Genomic DNA, 18,105 nt, shown 5'->3' with positions numbered 1-18,105 from the left:
CTCAGACCCCATGCTGTCTTCACAAATGGCACAAGGACCCTCAAGCCCCTCAGGTACCATGCTGTCTTCACAAGTGGCACAAGAAACCTCAAGTCCCTCAGGTACCATGCTGTCTTCACAAGAGGCACAAGGACCCTCAAGCCCCTCAAGTACCATGTTGCCTTCACAAGTTTTCACAAGGACCCTCAAGCCCTCAAGTATCATGTTGTCTTCACAAGTGGCAAAAGGATCTTCAAGCCCTCAGGTACTAGGTAGTCTTCACAAATGGCAGAAGGACCCTCAAGCCCCTCGAGTGCCATATTGTCTTCCCAAGTGGTAGAAAGACCCTTGAGTCCCTCCGATAACATGTTGTCTTCATAAGTGGTACAAGGACCTCGAACCCCTCGAGTACCATGTTGTCTTCTCAAGTGGCAGAAAAACTCTCAAGCCCCTCAGGTAACATTTTGTCTTCACAAGTGGCACAAGGACCCTCAGGTACCATTTTGTCTTAACAAGTGGCACACGGACCTCTGAGTCCCTCGGGTATCATGGTGTCGTGACTAGTGGCACAAGGACCCTCGAGCTCTCAGGTACCATGTTGTAGTCACAAGTGGCAAAAGGACCCTTGAGACTCTCAGGTACCATGTTGTCTTGACAAATCGCACAAGGACCTGCAAAACAATCAGGTACCAAGGCCCATGTGTAACTTCTACCTCTGCACCCGGTAAATCTGTGGCTCTGAGTTGGTCCAGGCTTTAACAAATAGGTCCTAGAGGCCCAACAGAAAACAACTCCTTTTGAAAAACATGGGAGCAACTGGGGCTCGTGCCAGGGATACACCAACAAGCCACTGTCACTTGCCAGGATATTTAGATACACGACTAGTGGCAGCAAACTGAACCTTTGACCCCTGAAAAAAAAAGACTGGCTTCTGCCCTGACTTTTTCTACTTACTTTTGGTAAATTAAAAAATAATCTATTAGATATTAATCATGAAACGTCTTGGCAGGGAAAACGATTTTTTGCCACGTAATTGTACAATGTATCTTTAAATTAGTCATTTTGTCATTAAAGAGGGTGTACCAAGTTGGAACGTTATCTCAAACGTATAGCGAGTGCAGTGCTCGGTTATCTCCAGCAGTCCTATAGAGAATGAATGGAGGGAAGGTGGGCATGCTTACTCTCCACTTTATTTAATGGGGGTCCCAGACCAACTTGATAAAGGAAAACTTCCCGACTTGGTACAACCTCTTTAAAGCTCAGCCCATTAGAAACAGGAGCAAAATATAACAGCACATACTTATAAAAAGTGCAAGAAAACAAGCTCGATCCAGCAGCTGGAATACAAAGTGGAGCCCAGTTTGACGGCTAGTGTACAAAGCCAAGCCCAATGACGAAGAAACACCTTGGGTGCAGGCAGGAGAAGCTGGCCACATGTGACGGTCAAGCTCACAAAGCAAATCACTATGGTGGCAAGTGTGTAAAGCAGATCCGAGCCTCGGGGCAAGTACTTACTAAACCCTGACTCCATGGATGAGTTCTCCACCAGATGATGACCGGATAAGACAAAGATCTTTTCGGTAATGTTTTGAAGGCAGCATTGAGGAACCCTTTGTTGCTGTTGATGGCGATTTAGTCTCAAATTCATAATCAGGCTTTGCTTCACAATGTAAATGTTACATTTTATACTGTTTTCTTTTTACAGAAATGACCAATAATAAATGTGTGAATACTCACCTTTAATGTTTACCCAACCTGCCTAGAGAACAAAGAGAGACACTGAGATTTGCCCACCACCAGTATGACAGAGAGTCACCACCAAGACACCAAGATGATTACCATCAACAAATCTACAAACTACTTCCACCACAAATCATGTTAATAACGCAAAGTGTTAGACCTTTGCATTGCCTTTGATTCACACACTATATTAAACTAAGGCCCATGGAAGAGCGTCTTCCTACCATTGAAAGATCCCGTCTCTCGATGAATAGTTGAATCTGTACCTTCTCCATTGTCTTCAGAACGGTCAAGAACGTCATGAATGGTCTGGACTTCGATGAAACCTTCTTGTTCATTAGTGTTCTCAATTTCATTATCTCCAAGTCCAAGGTTAGGACTTATAGTGTTTCCTTCTTCTTCTTCTTGGTTGAGGTGATCTCCTGAATGTTCAGGTTGCTCAGTAGACATCAGCGGGTCGAGAGTACTGTCCTCAACAGGACCTCCTTGCTCAGATAATGACAGAATTATGTCTTGTCCAGGGTGAGTAGGACTCACTTTACTGGACGTAGAATCATTGACATCATTGACTTGTCCTAACGTGCGGGAAGAGAGCAAGGAGATACTTACTAAGGAATAGTGTTCCCTATGGACATTTAGGGTCTTCTTTTCCTTAATGGGAAATGATCATCTACACATACTGGATAAAGCCTTCATGGAGGCTCATCTCATCGGTAACTAATCAGTGCTTATACTTCATATATAGAAGAGACAAACCACCATTTAACGTAGGAGGTGATTTTTGGTGGCTCAGACTACAAGCCATATAGATATTTCATAAGCCACACATCAGTAATACATGGCTGTAGCCTATCCTCAACTTTCTATGATCAATATTCTTCTCTTCAGTACGTTGACTTCCCGTGGCAGCAAAAAAGTTGCCAGCGTACATGTAGTAATTTGACTACTCCAATGATGTGACTTATAGTACACATAATGTTCTATGTTTGCTTTACGGATATTATCCGATTGCTAAAAAAAATTGTATTTGGACCTCAGATTTTTTTTACTGTTGATGAGCTTCAAGTTACCTGCATTGATATAGAGTCAAAGGATTATTCCCAACATTGAAAGTTATCATCTATCCACTGCACAAATTAATGGAACGGCCGTCATTGCTTCATTCGAATGGGGAACTTCGGAGCCTCGTTCTTGGGATCAGTGGAGGTCGAACCATTGAGACCACCACTGATCCCAAGAACAGGGCTCTGAAGTGCTCTGGAATAAGTCGTGTCACTACTCCATTTATATTTTATCGGATTTATTTTCAATGAAGTATTTCAGAGTCCGGTTCTTGGAATCAGTGGAGGTTGAAATACTAGGACCCCCAATGATCTTGAGAACAGTGAAGTGATGACTGGGCATGCGTGCAACCGCCTAATTTATTCTTTGGAGTGGTGGAACTGCTTAATTCTGAAGAAGCATTTCAGAGTCCTGTTCTCGCTATCAGTGGTGATCTCAGTGGTTCAACCCTTCCCAAAAATGGGGCTCTAAAATGCACTGTCATAATGGACTGGTGACCATGCATGCTCATCACTTCTACACTCATTCCCTATGGGACTGGTGGACACAGCTGAGAACAGCACTCGGCATTTTTCAACAGCCCCATAGACAATGAATAAAGCTCCATTCTGGTAGAGCATTTCAGACCACATTTCTTTGGATCAATGAAGGCTGAACTGTTGGGACCACCCCGCTCTTGAAAACAGGGCTCTGAAATCCTCTGATGGCCATGCATGTGCCCCAATGCTCCGTTCATGCTCTTTGGGACTGTTGGGGATAGGTGATAGCTTTCCATCCTCGTTAGCTCGCCATGTTGATAATGTGCCGTATATATGCCACAATATACAAAATTATGGAAAGTTCATGAGGCCCATATAAGTAAGGTAAGGAGGTAGACCGGGCAGGAATGGAGACCACCAGGACCTACCATGGATAATGCTAGGAAGTATAGTGGGAGGGTGCAGAAAAGGACTAGACTCCAAGTGCATTGCAATCTGGGAACTGCAGGACTACTGACACACCTCAAAGCAAAAAGTATTGGTGCACAATTCCTGCATGAGGAATGAGGTGCCTGAAAAAAATGCAACATGGATTTAATGGGAACACAAAACTTGGACATGGCATACGAGCTTTTAAAGTGTTTTGTGATTTTTAAAACTTACAGAAAACCCATTGAAAAAATAAAATTCTGGATACCCAAGGCCACCACTAGGGGGAGCTTAGGAGCTTACTGCATACTGTGTTACTATTGAGATCACTTTGTAACATGTCTGCAGTTAGCTCCTATGCTCCCCCCAGTGGTGACTGCAGGCTGCCAAAGTTTACTCATTTAACTCTATAGTCAGGCAGGTAATTTGGAACCTAATTTTGACTTTCTCATCTTTTCCATCAGAGATGTTGATGTTTTTGATAAAATTTAGGACTTACCTTCCTCTGTCGGGTCATAGGACGGCACACTCTTGTTCTGATAATCATACTGTTCACAGTTCTTCTCACTTGTTTCTGCAGAAATGGTGAAAAAAAATGCACATAAGTGCCATCGGAGAGTTTCACTACAGCTGCATCCAATGTGCCAGTAAAGTACGGAAATTGAATTATAAGTTCATCTGGTCCCTATAAAGAGAAGACATCCTCTAAAAAATCCCATAAATTACCAACCCCCATCCTCCATGAAGCCAATGAAGTCTCTAGTCTGTCCATCTGCTTGGGATAATATCTTCTTCTGATAGAAATAATCGGCCGCAGCTTTCCACACAATGAAAAATTATATAAATATGAAGAAAAGACGCTCAATATTGTCATGTGTCCCCCTGCAACGCCATAGGAACGAAGTTCATGTCTTAAAAGGGGTTGTCCCACATACTATCTGTATATTACCTATCCACAGTGTCAGGACTGAGCATTTTTTACCTTTTGTGCATTACTGCCCTTTTCCAAGATGGCGTCTTTGGTCTCATGTGCACTGAGTCTTCCTGCTATAAAACTCCACCCCAGCCTTCAGTCTGTGCTAGAGTATTCTGCCTTGCATCCAGCTCCTGACCTCTGATTACTCCCTGGCTATACACCTGCTCCTGTGAACCGTGTGGTGATCCTGCTACTCTGCTCTGAGTTCCTGCTGCATACACAAGTTTCCAGTAATCCTCCTTCATCTGCTGTTCGTGTTTACTTCCATCTGCATTTGCTGGACATGTAAGCTGTTTCTGCTTTGCAATAACCTGAGACTATTACCCAGGCCTCCCTGGTTGAGCTAAGATATGATTTGAACTGCCTAATAAGCATATCTATCTGTGCCTGGACTAAGACAAGGATTTATTCGTGTCAAGTATCCTCAGGAATAACTGTGCTTCATAGACTTTCTGCTTGATTGCATTTTCCTCTGAAGTTTCCTATAAACTGCTAAGCTGCGTTTACTATTTGCACCAAGTGTTGTGGACTTGAGTTTCTCTCTGCACCTGTTTGAATCACCGTGTCATAATATAGACTTAACCACTTATAAAACTGTGTCCTGTAGTTGTCTTGTTCCACGCAAAGAGTCTCCTGAGTTATCCCCTATAATTATTACAGGATACTCTAGCCTAAAAAAAAAGGAGACTGCTGGAACAATGACTGCAGAAAGCAAATTAGAGCAGGTGTTTGCCATAATTAGATCACTGCAGAAAGATGTGGAAGGTCTGCAAAAGAAGTTTGGAAGCTTCGAACACAATCAACAAGTGTTTGGACAAACTTTGCAGGACTTGAGCAACCGCATGGCAGCCCAGGAAAACAAACTTGCTGGCATAGAATCCCAGTATGGATGGGCTTTTCAGGACATAAACACGCAAATAGCTGCACAAGTGACTTTACCCTCTGGGCAACCGCCACCAGCTAGCCCACCTAAGTTGCCCCCTTCAGAATTAATGGTGATCGCGACAAATTTTGTGGCTTTGTAAATTAATGTATGCTATATTTTGATGTGCATGCTGACCGTTTTCCTACTGATAGATCCAAAGTATTGTGTGTAATAATGCTACTGACCTCACGAGCGCTCGCCTGGGCGAATCCGATGATTGAGTCTCGTGACCCACGGTTAAATGACTTGGATGATTTCTTGGCCACTATGGCATTAATGTTTGATGACCCTAATTGCCGTGCAACCGCTGCTTTGTTGTCTTTACACCAGGCTAAACGTTCTGTTGTTGAGTATGCCACTGAATTCAGGAGATTGTCGGTAGATACCAATTGGGACAGTTATGCACAATTGCCTATTTTTAAAAGGGGTCTGTCTAGTATTGTAAAAGATGAACTAGCCCGCTCTGAGTCACCACAAGAGCTAGAGACATTTATACAGCATTGTGTGCACATAGACATTCGCCTTACAGAGCGTAGGCAGGAGAAATTTGCTGCATATAACCGTGTTTCTAACTTTTCCCTTCCTTCCAAAGAGCCTGCAGGTAAAACCTCTCGGGAGGTGGAGGAGGTGCCCATGCTAATTGATTCCGTTCAGAGGCGCGAGATCAATGAGCGCTGGGAGCATCGCCTTCGTGAAAGTCTATGTTTCTACTGCGGCCAGTCTGACCACTTCTTGATCAATTGCCCTAAGTGTCCTAGATGGCCTAACAAGGTGCTAGCAGCAATAGGGGAGTATGACAACTGTGATGATGAATCTGACATCTCTGAATGTAGCCTGCCTTTAAAAGCTGTATTCCATTCACTTTCTATGACTTCACCCCCCAAGGAACTGAAGGAAAAGAACTCTCACTGTTCTCTCCCTATTAAGATCCTGTGTTCAGGACAGTGGATTTCCAGTGCAGCTATGATTGACTCTGGTGCAGGTGGCAATTTCATGGATATCGCATTTGCCAAGGAACATGGTATTGAAATTCAGCAAAGAGCCTCTCCAATTACCATGGAAACAGCGGATGGGTCACCTTTAATCTCTGGGCCTGTGGATCAGGAGACCGTACCCCTTGAAATTTTGTTGGAGCCTAATCATCAGGAGCAACTTTCTTTCTTGCTAATTTCTTCTCCTCATTTCCCTGTGATTTTAGGCATTCCTTGGTTGCGTTCTCAGAACCCAATTATCAACTGGGAGACCAAGGAGATTATCTTCCCAACAAGGAGCAACTCAGCGTTAACAGAAGCTGTCCCTGAGTAGTGTTGAGCGATACCGTCCGATACTTGAAAGTATCGGTATCGGATAGTATCGGCCGATACCCGAAAAGTATTGTATATCGCCGATACCGATACCCGATACCAATACAAGTCAATGGGGCACCAAGTATCGGAAGGTATCCTGATCCTTCAGGCCCTGGGATCCATATTACTGTGTAAAATAAAGAATTAAAATAAAAAATATTGATATACTCACCTCTCCGGAGGCCCCTGGACATCACCGCTGGTAACCGGCAGCCTTCTTTGCTTAAAATGAGCGCGTTTAGGGCCTTCCATGACGTCATGGCTTCTGATTGGTCGTGTGCCGCTCATGTGACCGCCACGCGACCAATCACAAGCCGCGACGTAATTTTCAGGTCCTAAATTCCTAGAATGAGGAGTTTAGGGCCTGAGAATGACGTCACGGCTTGTGATTGGTCGCGTGGCGGTCACATGAGCGGCACGCGACCAATCAGAAGCCGTGACGTCATGGAAGGCCCTATACGCGCTCATTTTAAGCAAAGAAGGCTGCCGGTTACCAGCGGTGACGTCCAGGGGCCTCCGGAGAGGTGAGTATATCAATATTTTTTATTTTAATTCTTTATTTTACACAGTAATATGGATCCGATACCGATTCCCGATACCACAAAAGTATCGGATCTCGGTATCGGAATTCCGATACCGCAAGTATCGGCCGATACCCGATACTTGCGGTATCGGAATGCTCAACACTATCCCTGAGTCCACAGCTACGGAACCACATGTACAGGTATCTTCTTTACCTCCAGCTTATAAAGAGTTCTCTGACATCTGTGACAAGAAGAATGCAGATCAGCTTCCTCCAAACAGGCATTATGACTGTCCCATTGAGCTGCTTCCCGGGGCAGCCATTCCTTTTCGTAACATATACCCTTTGGCGGCACCTGAGCTTCAAGCCTTAAAAGAGTATATTGATGAAAATCTGGCCAAAGGCTTCATACGTCCTTCTTCCTCACCAGCAGGTGCACCTATCTTTTTTGTAAAGAAGAAGGATGGGACCCTGAGACCCTGTGTTGACTATCGAGAACTCAATAAGGTAACCGTACAAAACCATTACCCTTTGCCTCTGATTCCCGGATTACTGGAAAGAGTCCACCATGCTAAGGTGTTCTCTAAACTGGATCTTCGTGGGGCTTATAATTTGGTGCGTATTTGTCCAGGGGATGAGTGGAAGACAGCATTCAGATGCCGGTATGGACACTTTGAATATCTTGTGATGCCCTTCGGGCTTTGTAACCCCCCTGCAACATTTTAACACCTTGCTAATGACATTTTCAGAGATTTGTTGGACCAGTTTGTAGTGATCTATTTGGACGATATACTAATCTTTTCTGACTCTCTACAGGAACATGAAGAACATGTCAAAACTGTTTTAAGACGTCTGAAAGAGAACCATCTGTATATTAAGCCGGAGAAATGTGAGTTCCATCGTTCTGAGATACAGTTCTTAGGTTATATCATCTCTCCTCAGGGGCTGAACATGGAATCTGGTAAGATTCAGGCTATCCTTCACTGGCCAGTACCCAAGAACGTTAAGGAGGTCCAACGTTTTATTGGTTTCGCAAATTTCTACAGACGCTTCATTCGAAATTTTTCTGATATTGTCCGTCCCATTACTTCCTTGACAAAGAAGCAAAAGCCCTTTAAGTGGTCATCACAGGCTCAAGAAGCTTTTGATCGGCTTAAGATCTGTTTCACATCAGCACCGCTGTTGATACACCCAGATCCAACACTTCCTTTCATTGTGGAGGTGGACGCTTCTGATAATGCTTTGGGGGCTATTCTCTCCCAAAGAACTGGAGAGAAGGGTCTGCTACATCCTTGTGCTTTCTTTTCCCGTAGACTAACCTCAGCAGAGAAGAATTACGACGTGGGAGACAAGGAATTGCTGGCTATTATTGAGGCTTTCAAAGAATGGAGGCACCACCTGCAAGGAGCTGCACAACAGATCATAGTGCTAACTGACCATCGCAATCTAGAGTTCCTTAGATCCGCTAGATGTCTTTCTCCTCATCAGGCTCGTTGGAACTTATTTTTAAATCAATTTAACTTTGTTATCTCGTACCGTCCAGGTTCTCGTAATGGGAAGGCTGATGCTTTATCTCGAATCCATGCTGCGGATTCCGTACCTGGAGCCCCGTCTAAGACCATTCTATCTGATGCCAATTTCATCCGAGTTATCCACGATCAGGACTTGTGGAAGGAGTGCAGGGAGGCCTATGAAGGTGATGTATTACTGGCCAACCCACCTGTGGATATTAATCTTGTCTTTAAGGGTGGCATGTGGTTCAGAGATCGACGTATCTACGTCCCAGAGGTCGTCCGTCTGCAGATCCTCAAGTTGGTACATGACTCCAAGTTGGCTGGTCACAGGGGGGTACAGAAGACACAAGAGTTCCTGAGCCGATTCTTCTGGTGGCCAACTTGCCTGAAGGATACCAAGGACTATGTTCTCTCTTGCGAGGTATGTGCCCGTTACAAGACTCCTCATGTGGCACCTACGGGTCTTCTACAACCATTACCTGTTCCGTCTCGCCCTTGGGGGTCTATATCAATGGACTTTATTGTGGAGCTGCCTACATCGGGGGGCATGAATACAATCATGGTGGTAGTTGATCGCCTGACTAAAGCTGCTCATTTTGTTCCGTGCACCGGCCTCCCCTCAGCTAAAGATACAGTGAACTTGGTTATACAGAATGTCTTTCGGTTGCATGGGGTTCCGGATGAGATCATCTCTGACCGTGGAGTACAGTTCACTTCAAGATTCTGGAAGGGGTTTTGCTCTGCACTCAATATTAATGTCTGTCTCTCTTCCGCTTACCATCCCCAGACAAATGGTCAGACTGAGCGTACCAACCAGACGCTGGAACAATATCTAAGATGTTATGTCAGCCATCTCCAGGATGATTGGTTGGAGTTGTTGCCGTTAGCCAAATTTTCATATAATAATTCTCAGAGCGCCTCCACTAAATTTACACCTTTCTTTGCCAATCTGGGTTATCATCCGTGTATTTTACCTAGGTCTCCAATTAATTCTCCGGTTCCGGCAGTGGAGGAAAGGCTGACTGCGATGAGACAGAATCTGGAGGTTCTGAAGGAATCCCTGACCACAGCTCAAGAACGTTGTAAGAGATCGGCTGATAGATTCCGTAAACCTGCACCCATGTTCAAGGTAGGAGATTCCGTGTGGTTAGCAACTAAGAATCTGAAGTTAAACATTCCTTCACAAAAACTTGGACAGAAATTCATTGGCCCTTTCAAGATCAATGGTATTGTGAGCTCTGTGGCCTACCGGCTGAAGCTGCCTAGGACAATGAAGGTACACCCAGTTTTTCATGTATCTTTACTAAAGCCTGTATCTCCTAATACCTTCCAGGGACGTGTTGTGCCACCTCCGCAGCCTGTGGTGATTGATGGGCAAGAACAATTCGTGGTGGAGGAAATTATTGATTCCAGGATTCGCAGGAATTGGCTCCAATATCTGATAAGATGGCAGGGATATCCCTCTGAGGAAGACTCTTGGGAACCTGTGGAAAACATCAATGCCCAACAGAAGATTTCTCATTTTCATCAGAGATTCCCTGAGAAACCAGGTCCAGGATCGTCCTGAGGCCGCTTCTAAGGAGGGAGTAATGTCAGGACTCTGAACATTTTTTAACTTTTGTGCATTACTGCCCTTTTCCAACATGGCATCTTTGGTCTCATGTGCACTGTGTCTTCCTGCTATAAAACTCCACCCCAGCCTTCAGTCTGTGCTAGAGTATTCTGCCTTGCATCCAGCTCCTGACCTCTGATTACTCCCTGGCTATACACCTGCTCCTGTGAACCGTGTGGTGATCCTGCTACTCTGCTCTGAGTTTCTGCTGCATACACAAGTTTCCAGTAATCCTCCTTCATCTGCTGTTCTTGTTTACTTCCATCTGCATTTGCTGGACATGTAAGCTGTTTCTGCTTTGCAATAACCTGAGACTATTACCCAGGCCTCCCTGGTTGAGCTAAGATATGATTTGAACTGCCTAATAAGCATATCTATCTGTGCCTGGACTAAGACAAGGATTTATTCGTGTCAAGTATCCTCAAGAATAACTGTGCTTCATAGACTTTCTGCTTGATTGCATTTTCCTCTGAAGTTTCCTATAAACTGCTAAGCTGCGTTTACTATTTGCACCAAGTGTTGTGGACTTGAGTTTCTCTCTGCACCTGTTTGAATCACCGTGTCATAATATAGACTTTACCACTTATAAAACTGTGTCCTGTAGTTGTCTTGTTCCACGCAAAGAGTCTCCCGAGTTATCCCCTATAATTATTACACACAGGATTTGTTGTCAAAGTATAATTAACTGGGGGTCTGATTGCTGAAACCCCCACTACTTATGAGAAAAGGGATCTCAAAGTCCTCTGTGTGACTGGAGCAGTAGTGAGCATGTGCGACCACTGCTCTATTCACAGCCTATAGGAGTGGTGGTCGCACATGCTCACTACTGTCCCTTCATATAGGGGACTCTGGAACCCTCTTTTCTCCATCAGTTGGGGTCTCAGCAGTAAGACCCCCAATGATCATATTTTAATGTCGTATATCGGACAATACCTCTAAAAAGGAATGTCCATCTTTAAACACGTTCTTGTGTCTTTTAATTAAAATAGATAAAAAATTGTATAGATTGATTGAATAAAAAACGTTCATAGGTTTTGGAGCTGCATTTTCTCATACAGAGCACCAAATCCTCTGCACAGACAGAGTAGAAAGGATAAAATGATGTGTATGCAGTCAGCTCCTTAGCTCCCCCTAGAGGCGGCGGCAGACAGAATTTTATTGCAAACTCCACAATGGGAATATGGAGCGCTGGATCCGAAAACAGAACTTCAACCTCTAGAAGACGCATTTAAGAAGTAACCAACACAATATTTCCTTTTTTTTACCCATTATCTGGTATAAGGCTCACACCTTATATAGCGATGCCAGTGTCTTCATTATTCAGCCGAAATGTTTGTCATTTGGATCCAGTGCAGAGATAGAAGGAACATCATTACTGACCTGAAGCAGTGAAGCAGTAGACATCGTACCGGGACGTGACATTGGTGTGAAGCACATAGACACCGATGTAGCCAGCTGCACAAATCTTATTCTTCGTGATGCGAGGGATGACAACAGTGGCATTGTCTACCCAGCCATACCTGCAGAGAAAGCAAAAAGGGGAAAAAATTATATATAATCTACATACAGAGTAGAGTTATTGTCTATACCTTTTGTTATCCTTTATTGTACTCCAGAGCTGCACTCACTATTCTGCTGGTGCAGTCACTGTGTACATACATTACATTACTGGTCCTGAGTTACATCCTGTATTATACTCCAGAGCTGCACTCACTATTCTGCTGGTGCAGTCACTGTGTACATACATTACATTACATTACTGATCCTGAGTTACATCCTGTATTATACTCCAGAGCTGCACTCACTATTCTGCTGGTGCAGTCACTGTGTACATATATTACATTACTGATCCTGAGTTACCTCCTGTATTATACCCCAGAGCTGCACTCACTATTCTGCTGGTGCAGTCACTGTGTACATACATTACATTACTGATCCTGAGTTACATCGTGTATTATACCCCAGAGCTGCACTCACTATTCTGCTGGTGCAGTCACTGTGTACACACATTACATTACTGATCCTGAGTTACATCCTGTATTATACCCCAGAGCTGCACTCACTATTCTGCTGGTGCAGTCATTGTGTACATACATTACATTACTGATCCTGAGTTACATCCTGTATTATACCCTAGAGCTGCACTCACTATTCTGCTGGTGCAGTCACTGTGTACATACATTAAATTACTGATCCTTAGTTGCATCCTGTATTATACCCCAGAGCTGCACTCACTATTCTGCTGGTGCAGTCACTGTGTACATACATTACATTACTGATCCTGAGTTACATCCTGTATTATACCCCAGAGCTGCACTCACTATTCTGCTGGTGCAGTCACTGTGTACATACATTAAATTACTGATCCTTAGTTGCATCCTGTATTATACCCCAGAGCTGCACTCACTATTCTGCTGGTGCAGTCACTGTGTACATACATTACATTACTGATCCTTAATTACATCCTGTATTATACCCCAGAGCTGCACTCACTATTCTGCAGGTGCAGTCACTGTGTACATACATTACTTATTCTGTACTGATCCTGAGTTACATCCTGTATTATACTCCATAGTTGCACTCACTATTCTGCTGGTGCAGTCCCAGTATAAATACATTACATTACTGATCCTCAGTTACATCCTGTATTATACCCCAGAGCTGCACTCACTATTCTGCTGGTGCAGTCACTGTGTACATACATTACATTACTGATCCTGAGTTACATCCTGTATTATACCCCAGAGCTGCACTCACTATTCTGCTGGTGCAGTCACTGTGTACATACATTACATTACTGATCCTGAGTTACATCCTGTATTATACCCCAGAGCTGCACTCACTATTCTGCTGGTGCAGTCACTGTGTACACACATTACATTACTGATCCTGAGTTACATCCTGTATTATACCCCAGAGCTGCACTCACTATTCTGCTGGTGCAGTCACTGTGTACATACATTACATTACTGATCCTGAGTTACATCCTTTATTATACTCCAGAGCTGCACTCACTATTCTGCTGGTGCAGTCACTGTGTGCATACATTACATTACTGATCCTGAGTTACATCCTGTATTATACTCCAGAGCTGCACTCACTATTCAGCTGGTGCAGTCACTGTGTACATACATTACATTACTGATCCTGAGTTACATCCTGTATTATACCCCAGAGCTGCACTCACTATTCTGCTGGTGCAGTCACTGTGTACATACATTACATTACTGATCCTAAGACCCGTGATGACAAGTGACGACACATTTGAGACTGTAGATTATGGAGGTCCTTATATGACTGTACGGTTATGCCGGTGAGTCTGACCGTACCTGCAGGTCTCAAAGCCGATCTGGTGCGCTATGTCCACTTGCTCTTTTGTTGCAATGATGGCGTCGAGTTCAGAACACGTCTTTCTGGCATCCTCGAATCCAAGATTATACCGGTCAAGTTTCTCCACATGGAAAACACCCTGGAAGCGGCAGCTGATAACTGGAATCAGACAAAAGAAAGATCAATTAGTAAAATGAGTCACCGCACCATGTCGTCCAATTCAATTCTGCTACTTAGTCATCCTTCAGGCCACTTTTTGCAAATTTTTATAAAAGTCTTGCCCCTTGTTGCCTCCACAACAGTGGCATTCATCTATCCTCGTGTGCCTCAGCTGCTAAGCAAGATTGGGAATTGTAGCTTTGCAACAGGCGGCGAGTCACAGGTTGGACAGAACACGTTGCATAAATGCTGTAATTTTTCAGTTTTTTGCTGGCTGTTCCAGGTATAGGGACAATAGTTGTCATTGGGGTGAAGAGGAGAAATATTACAGAGAAAGTTACCATCTCTACCTTAAAACTGGTGGCAGATATCACCCACTGATGGAGGGAGATGGAGCAGCTCCTTCTTCCTCTTCTTGCAGCGCAAGTCACAAGGTTGCTTCATGACCGGAGTGATTCACAAAGCACATGTTTTTGGCAAACTGTGCAAAATTATTTGCAGAATAATATTTTTAGCCAAATATATATGCATTTAAGTGAAAAAAATACCCCTTTTAGAACAATAAAAAGTGAAAAAAAGTCATTGTGCAATAATCTGGAAAAAGTGAATGGAAGAAGCATTGTGTAAGCGGAGCGGTGAGATTAACATGTATTTTGGCTTTATTTTTTGGGACTTTTCCATTTTGTATGTAAACCGCAAACTTCACCGCCATAAAACTCTACTGTACGGTCATAGCAGCTGCTCACTGCTAGGATCATGTTCCAGATGAGTCACAGGACGGAGGCGTCATCTTCTGCAAACAATGCATTCTGCTCCAAGGAGCTATTAGTTCGGTCTGCAGCCGCCACAGTTTTTGCCGTATAAACTGGTTCCTAGCGGCTGCAAGAACGAGTATGAAATCTGAGCCTGTCGGGCTTGGTGATACGATGCCAATGGGATATCCTCACTTCAGAGGAGAGTTTTGTCGTCCAAGGTCCATGAACTTGGCACTTGCTATTCCCCGGGACTGTATCCATACTGCTACTATCAAACTAATGCAAACTTGCCAACGTTTAAGGATGGAGTTGTGGGAAGGGTTTGTAAATTATTCCTCAAAGCCATGCACACTTTTTACACACCCCTACTGCACCTCTTTTCACCTTTTTACACCTTCTCCAAGACTCCTGAATCTGCGTTTGGATTCCATGGCGCCATGGTCAGACCGAGCATCATTGCATCGCACACAAGAAACCTTATGGAAGTGCTACTTTCTAGAAGGTTTCGGTAGGGTTTGACATGCTCCCAGGAGATCGACCAACTCTTCTGAGCCGTCAGGACATTTTGTAAAATTTGGTAAGTGTGAACTAAAAGGATCGTGGGATACAGGAGTTAATTATCATGAGTCGACCTTCTTGAGAACGTCCCACTCTACTGCCCGTAAAGTGTCCACCTAACAAAAGTAGATCAACAAAGAAAGCCGTAGGCCAGGTAGTTGGTGTAGGCCAACAATTTTGCCTTCTTCTTGCCATAGAGAGCATTGAACTTGGTCAAGGTGGAGAGAATGACCAAGAGGAAGGGGTTCAAGCTAAAAGAGTCTCCACAGAGGATGAACTCAGGTTTTGGAAAATAGATGAGTTCTACAACAAGTTTCTTCTTGAGAAATACATCAAAGTAATCCTAAGACTCATGAATTTAGTCTAGGAATGCGAGATCGAGATGTAGGACCGTGGCCCTGTGGTCCACCTCCTATCTGATTACATCTCCGGCTTGCCTTTGAATTAGCTGGCCAGGGCCATCATCATGTACGACACGCCATGACAATGACATTGTGCCAAATTAGCTGATGAATGATGTCTGCCCGAGCCATCCCTGACCCGTTGGGACATCTGAGGCCATTGGGGGTCATCTGAAGTCTCCAATCATTAGTAGAAGCATTCGAAAAATTCCCAGTTTGTCATAAAACTATATTCCATCTTTACCTTTAGTCGGATTATTCTGGACAATACAGATTGTATCAGACAGGGATTGGATTAAACTTTAATGAAGCAGCTTAGAATCAATAACTACAGATATCTATCACCGATCGTAAAGTTACTGATGGCACAACGAGCACAGGAGTGAGCGATAATCAACAACCGGCTCTTCAAGATGGCTGCTCACTGTCTCTGTGGCTACTGAGTTGGTTTGTATCGTATATCTATGTACCATCCAGGCAGGAGTTATGGTAAATTCCTCCATTCACAGCTGATATAGATATCAATGGCTCCAGTCAGTGTGCTGGTAAGCGATAACATTCACTATTTTCATTTATACCATAAATATATATACATTTTTCACATGGTGTAAAAGCTGCTGTTCTCCTGAATCCGGAGCCGTTTTTCTTTTGTTCCTGCGCCTCCCTGTTCATGAGATATGGCCCCATCTTCCCTTTCTATAAATCTAGTAATATTAGTCAAGTGGGCGTGGTCATGAATAAGTCGCCCACTTGACCAAAAAAAAGGCTAGATTTATATACAGGGAAGAGAGGGTCATATCTCAGGAATGGAGAGGCGCAGGAACAAAAGAAAAACATCCCTGGATTCAGGAGAACAGCGGCGTTTACACTATATAAAATAAAAATACATGTTTGTGATAAGTGACCGACCACCTTAAAGGGATTTCCTTAGCAAGTGAACAAAGGGAAGGTGTCTCTCTCTTTAGTTTGGCAGCTCTACCTGTTTTTGTCCCTGTCCAGCCCTTATAAAGCCTCCATACACTAAAGAATAACTAAGCCAAATCTGACCATTTCAGCAGAAGCTGCCGATCCTCTGAAGTCTATGAAGGCTCCCTGACTCTCCGGTAATAAATGGCGCTCTCTCATAGAGAACACAGGAGCTCGGCAGAGCGATGCTACTACGTATGGAGGAGCCGGGGAAGATACTGGAACCATTGGCTGAACCATCGTTTGCCCAACGACCATCTATTGTCTATGGAAAGCTCAAGAGCCAACAACCCGATGTTGGAGATAAATGGCTGACAAGAAGCCTGATCAGGACTTCCATTTCTTCCTATATATTTCTGACCTTTTACTCTTGGAAGGTACTGATTTTCCTTGTGGAGAAACAGCTGGCAAAGCTCCCTGGGGAAAAAAGTATGCAAATGAGCTCTCCTCCAGAAGAAGGAAGACTTCAGCAATCGGGACACATCATTGTCTCCTCAGTCCCCATAAAACTTTGTCGCACAAAGAGCCCCCTGTTCTGTATATTTATATGGACTCCGTGTCTCCAAACAATTAATAAAAGCGGATCCTATAAAACCGCAGAAACTCCCAAGCTGGATAGTTTACAAGTGTCACATTGTGTCACACAGGGGATCCGAAAATATTCATAGGGTTAATATTACATTGGGGGAGATTTCAGGACCGGGGGCTTCGTAGTTTCTTATCCCCGGGATTCTCTATATTATATTTCCCGCTATATATTAAACCTACATGGAATAAAACAAAGTCACAAATGCATTTTACTAAACCTCCATATACAATTCTACAACTTGCCCAAACAATGAATTAAAATATAGTTACAAAAGCCAAATTCTCAAAGAGTCACCGGCGTCTTAATTATTTTTTTTCCCAATAAATCAATAATACAGGTGAAAATAAGAAACTTTGTCACATATCTTATCAAAGAAATCCTTTTGGTTCATTCTTAAAATTCACAATTCATGAATAAAATCAGTCTTCAGAGTTCAGTTGGCGCTCATGAAGTTCTATGGAGAAGTGTACCTGTCAGCGGAATGTCAGTGTTGGCCTCTAGCTCCTCCCACTCCACAGAATTTTATAAGCACCAACTGTCATCTCCTATCTCAGTAATGACCACTGTTATCCAGCAGAGGGAGTCCCAGTGATCCGTACTAATCTGTCCAAAATTTCTGCAGCGCCACCAGAGGAAAGAAGAAGCATTACACAGGTTGTACTGCGATCATTGAGCTGTCATTAGTTCTCCAGAGTATGAGGCTTTCTTTGTAATGGCGGTCCATTGTTATTTATTAGTAGAAGTTCTCCTTTATTGATGAAT

The 18,105-nt window shown here is 43.7% G+C and overlaps 1 protein-coding gene across 2 annotated transcripts in view; it reads right to left on the bottom strand.

Annotated features, from left to right (window-relative positions):
* CD44 (CD44 molecule (IN blood group)) overlaps positions 1-18,105 on the bottom strand; it is an 87,658-nt gene that overhangs the window by 36,080 nt on the left and 33,473 nt on the right. The window contains exons 2-5 of one of the 2 annotated variants that reach the window (XM_077287008.1): positions 13,915-14,074; positions 11,966-12,105; positions 4,189-4,263; positions 1,944-2,294 (exon numbers count right to left, since the gene is read on the bottom strand). In XM_077287008.1, the coding sequence (XP_077143123.1) occupies positions 1,944-2,294; positions 4,189-4,263; positions 11,966-12,105; positions 13,915-14,074 (726 nt within the window). The remainder of the gene's footprint in view (positions 1-1,943; positions 2,295-4,188; positions 4,264-11,965; positions 12,106-13,914; positions 14,075-18,105) is intronic. The other variant, XM_077287010.1, reaches the window with a different exon arrangement.

This window comes from Ranitomeya variabilis, chromosome 2, assembly GCF_051348905.1.
Source record: "Ranitomeya variabilis isolate aRanVar5 chromosome 2, aRanVar5.hap1, whole genome shotgun sequence".
Classification (NCBI taxonomy): domain Eukaryota; kingdom Metazoa; phylum Chordata; class Amphibia; order Anura; family Dendrobatidae; genus Ranitomeya; species Ranitomeya variabilis.
The sequence above is the reverse complement of the archived record's forward strand: the minus strand, read 5'-3'. Positions and strand labels throughout refer to the sequence as shown.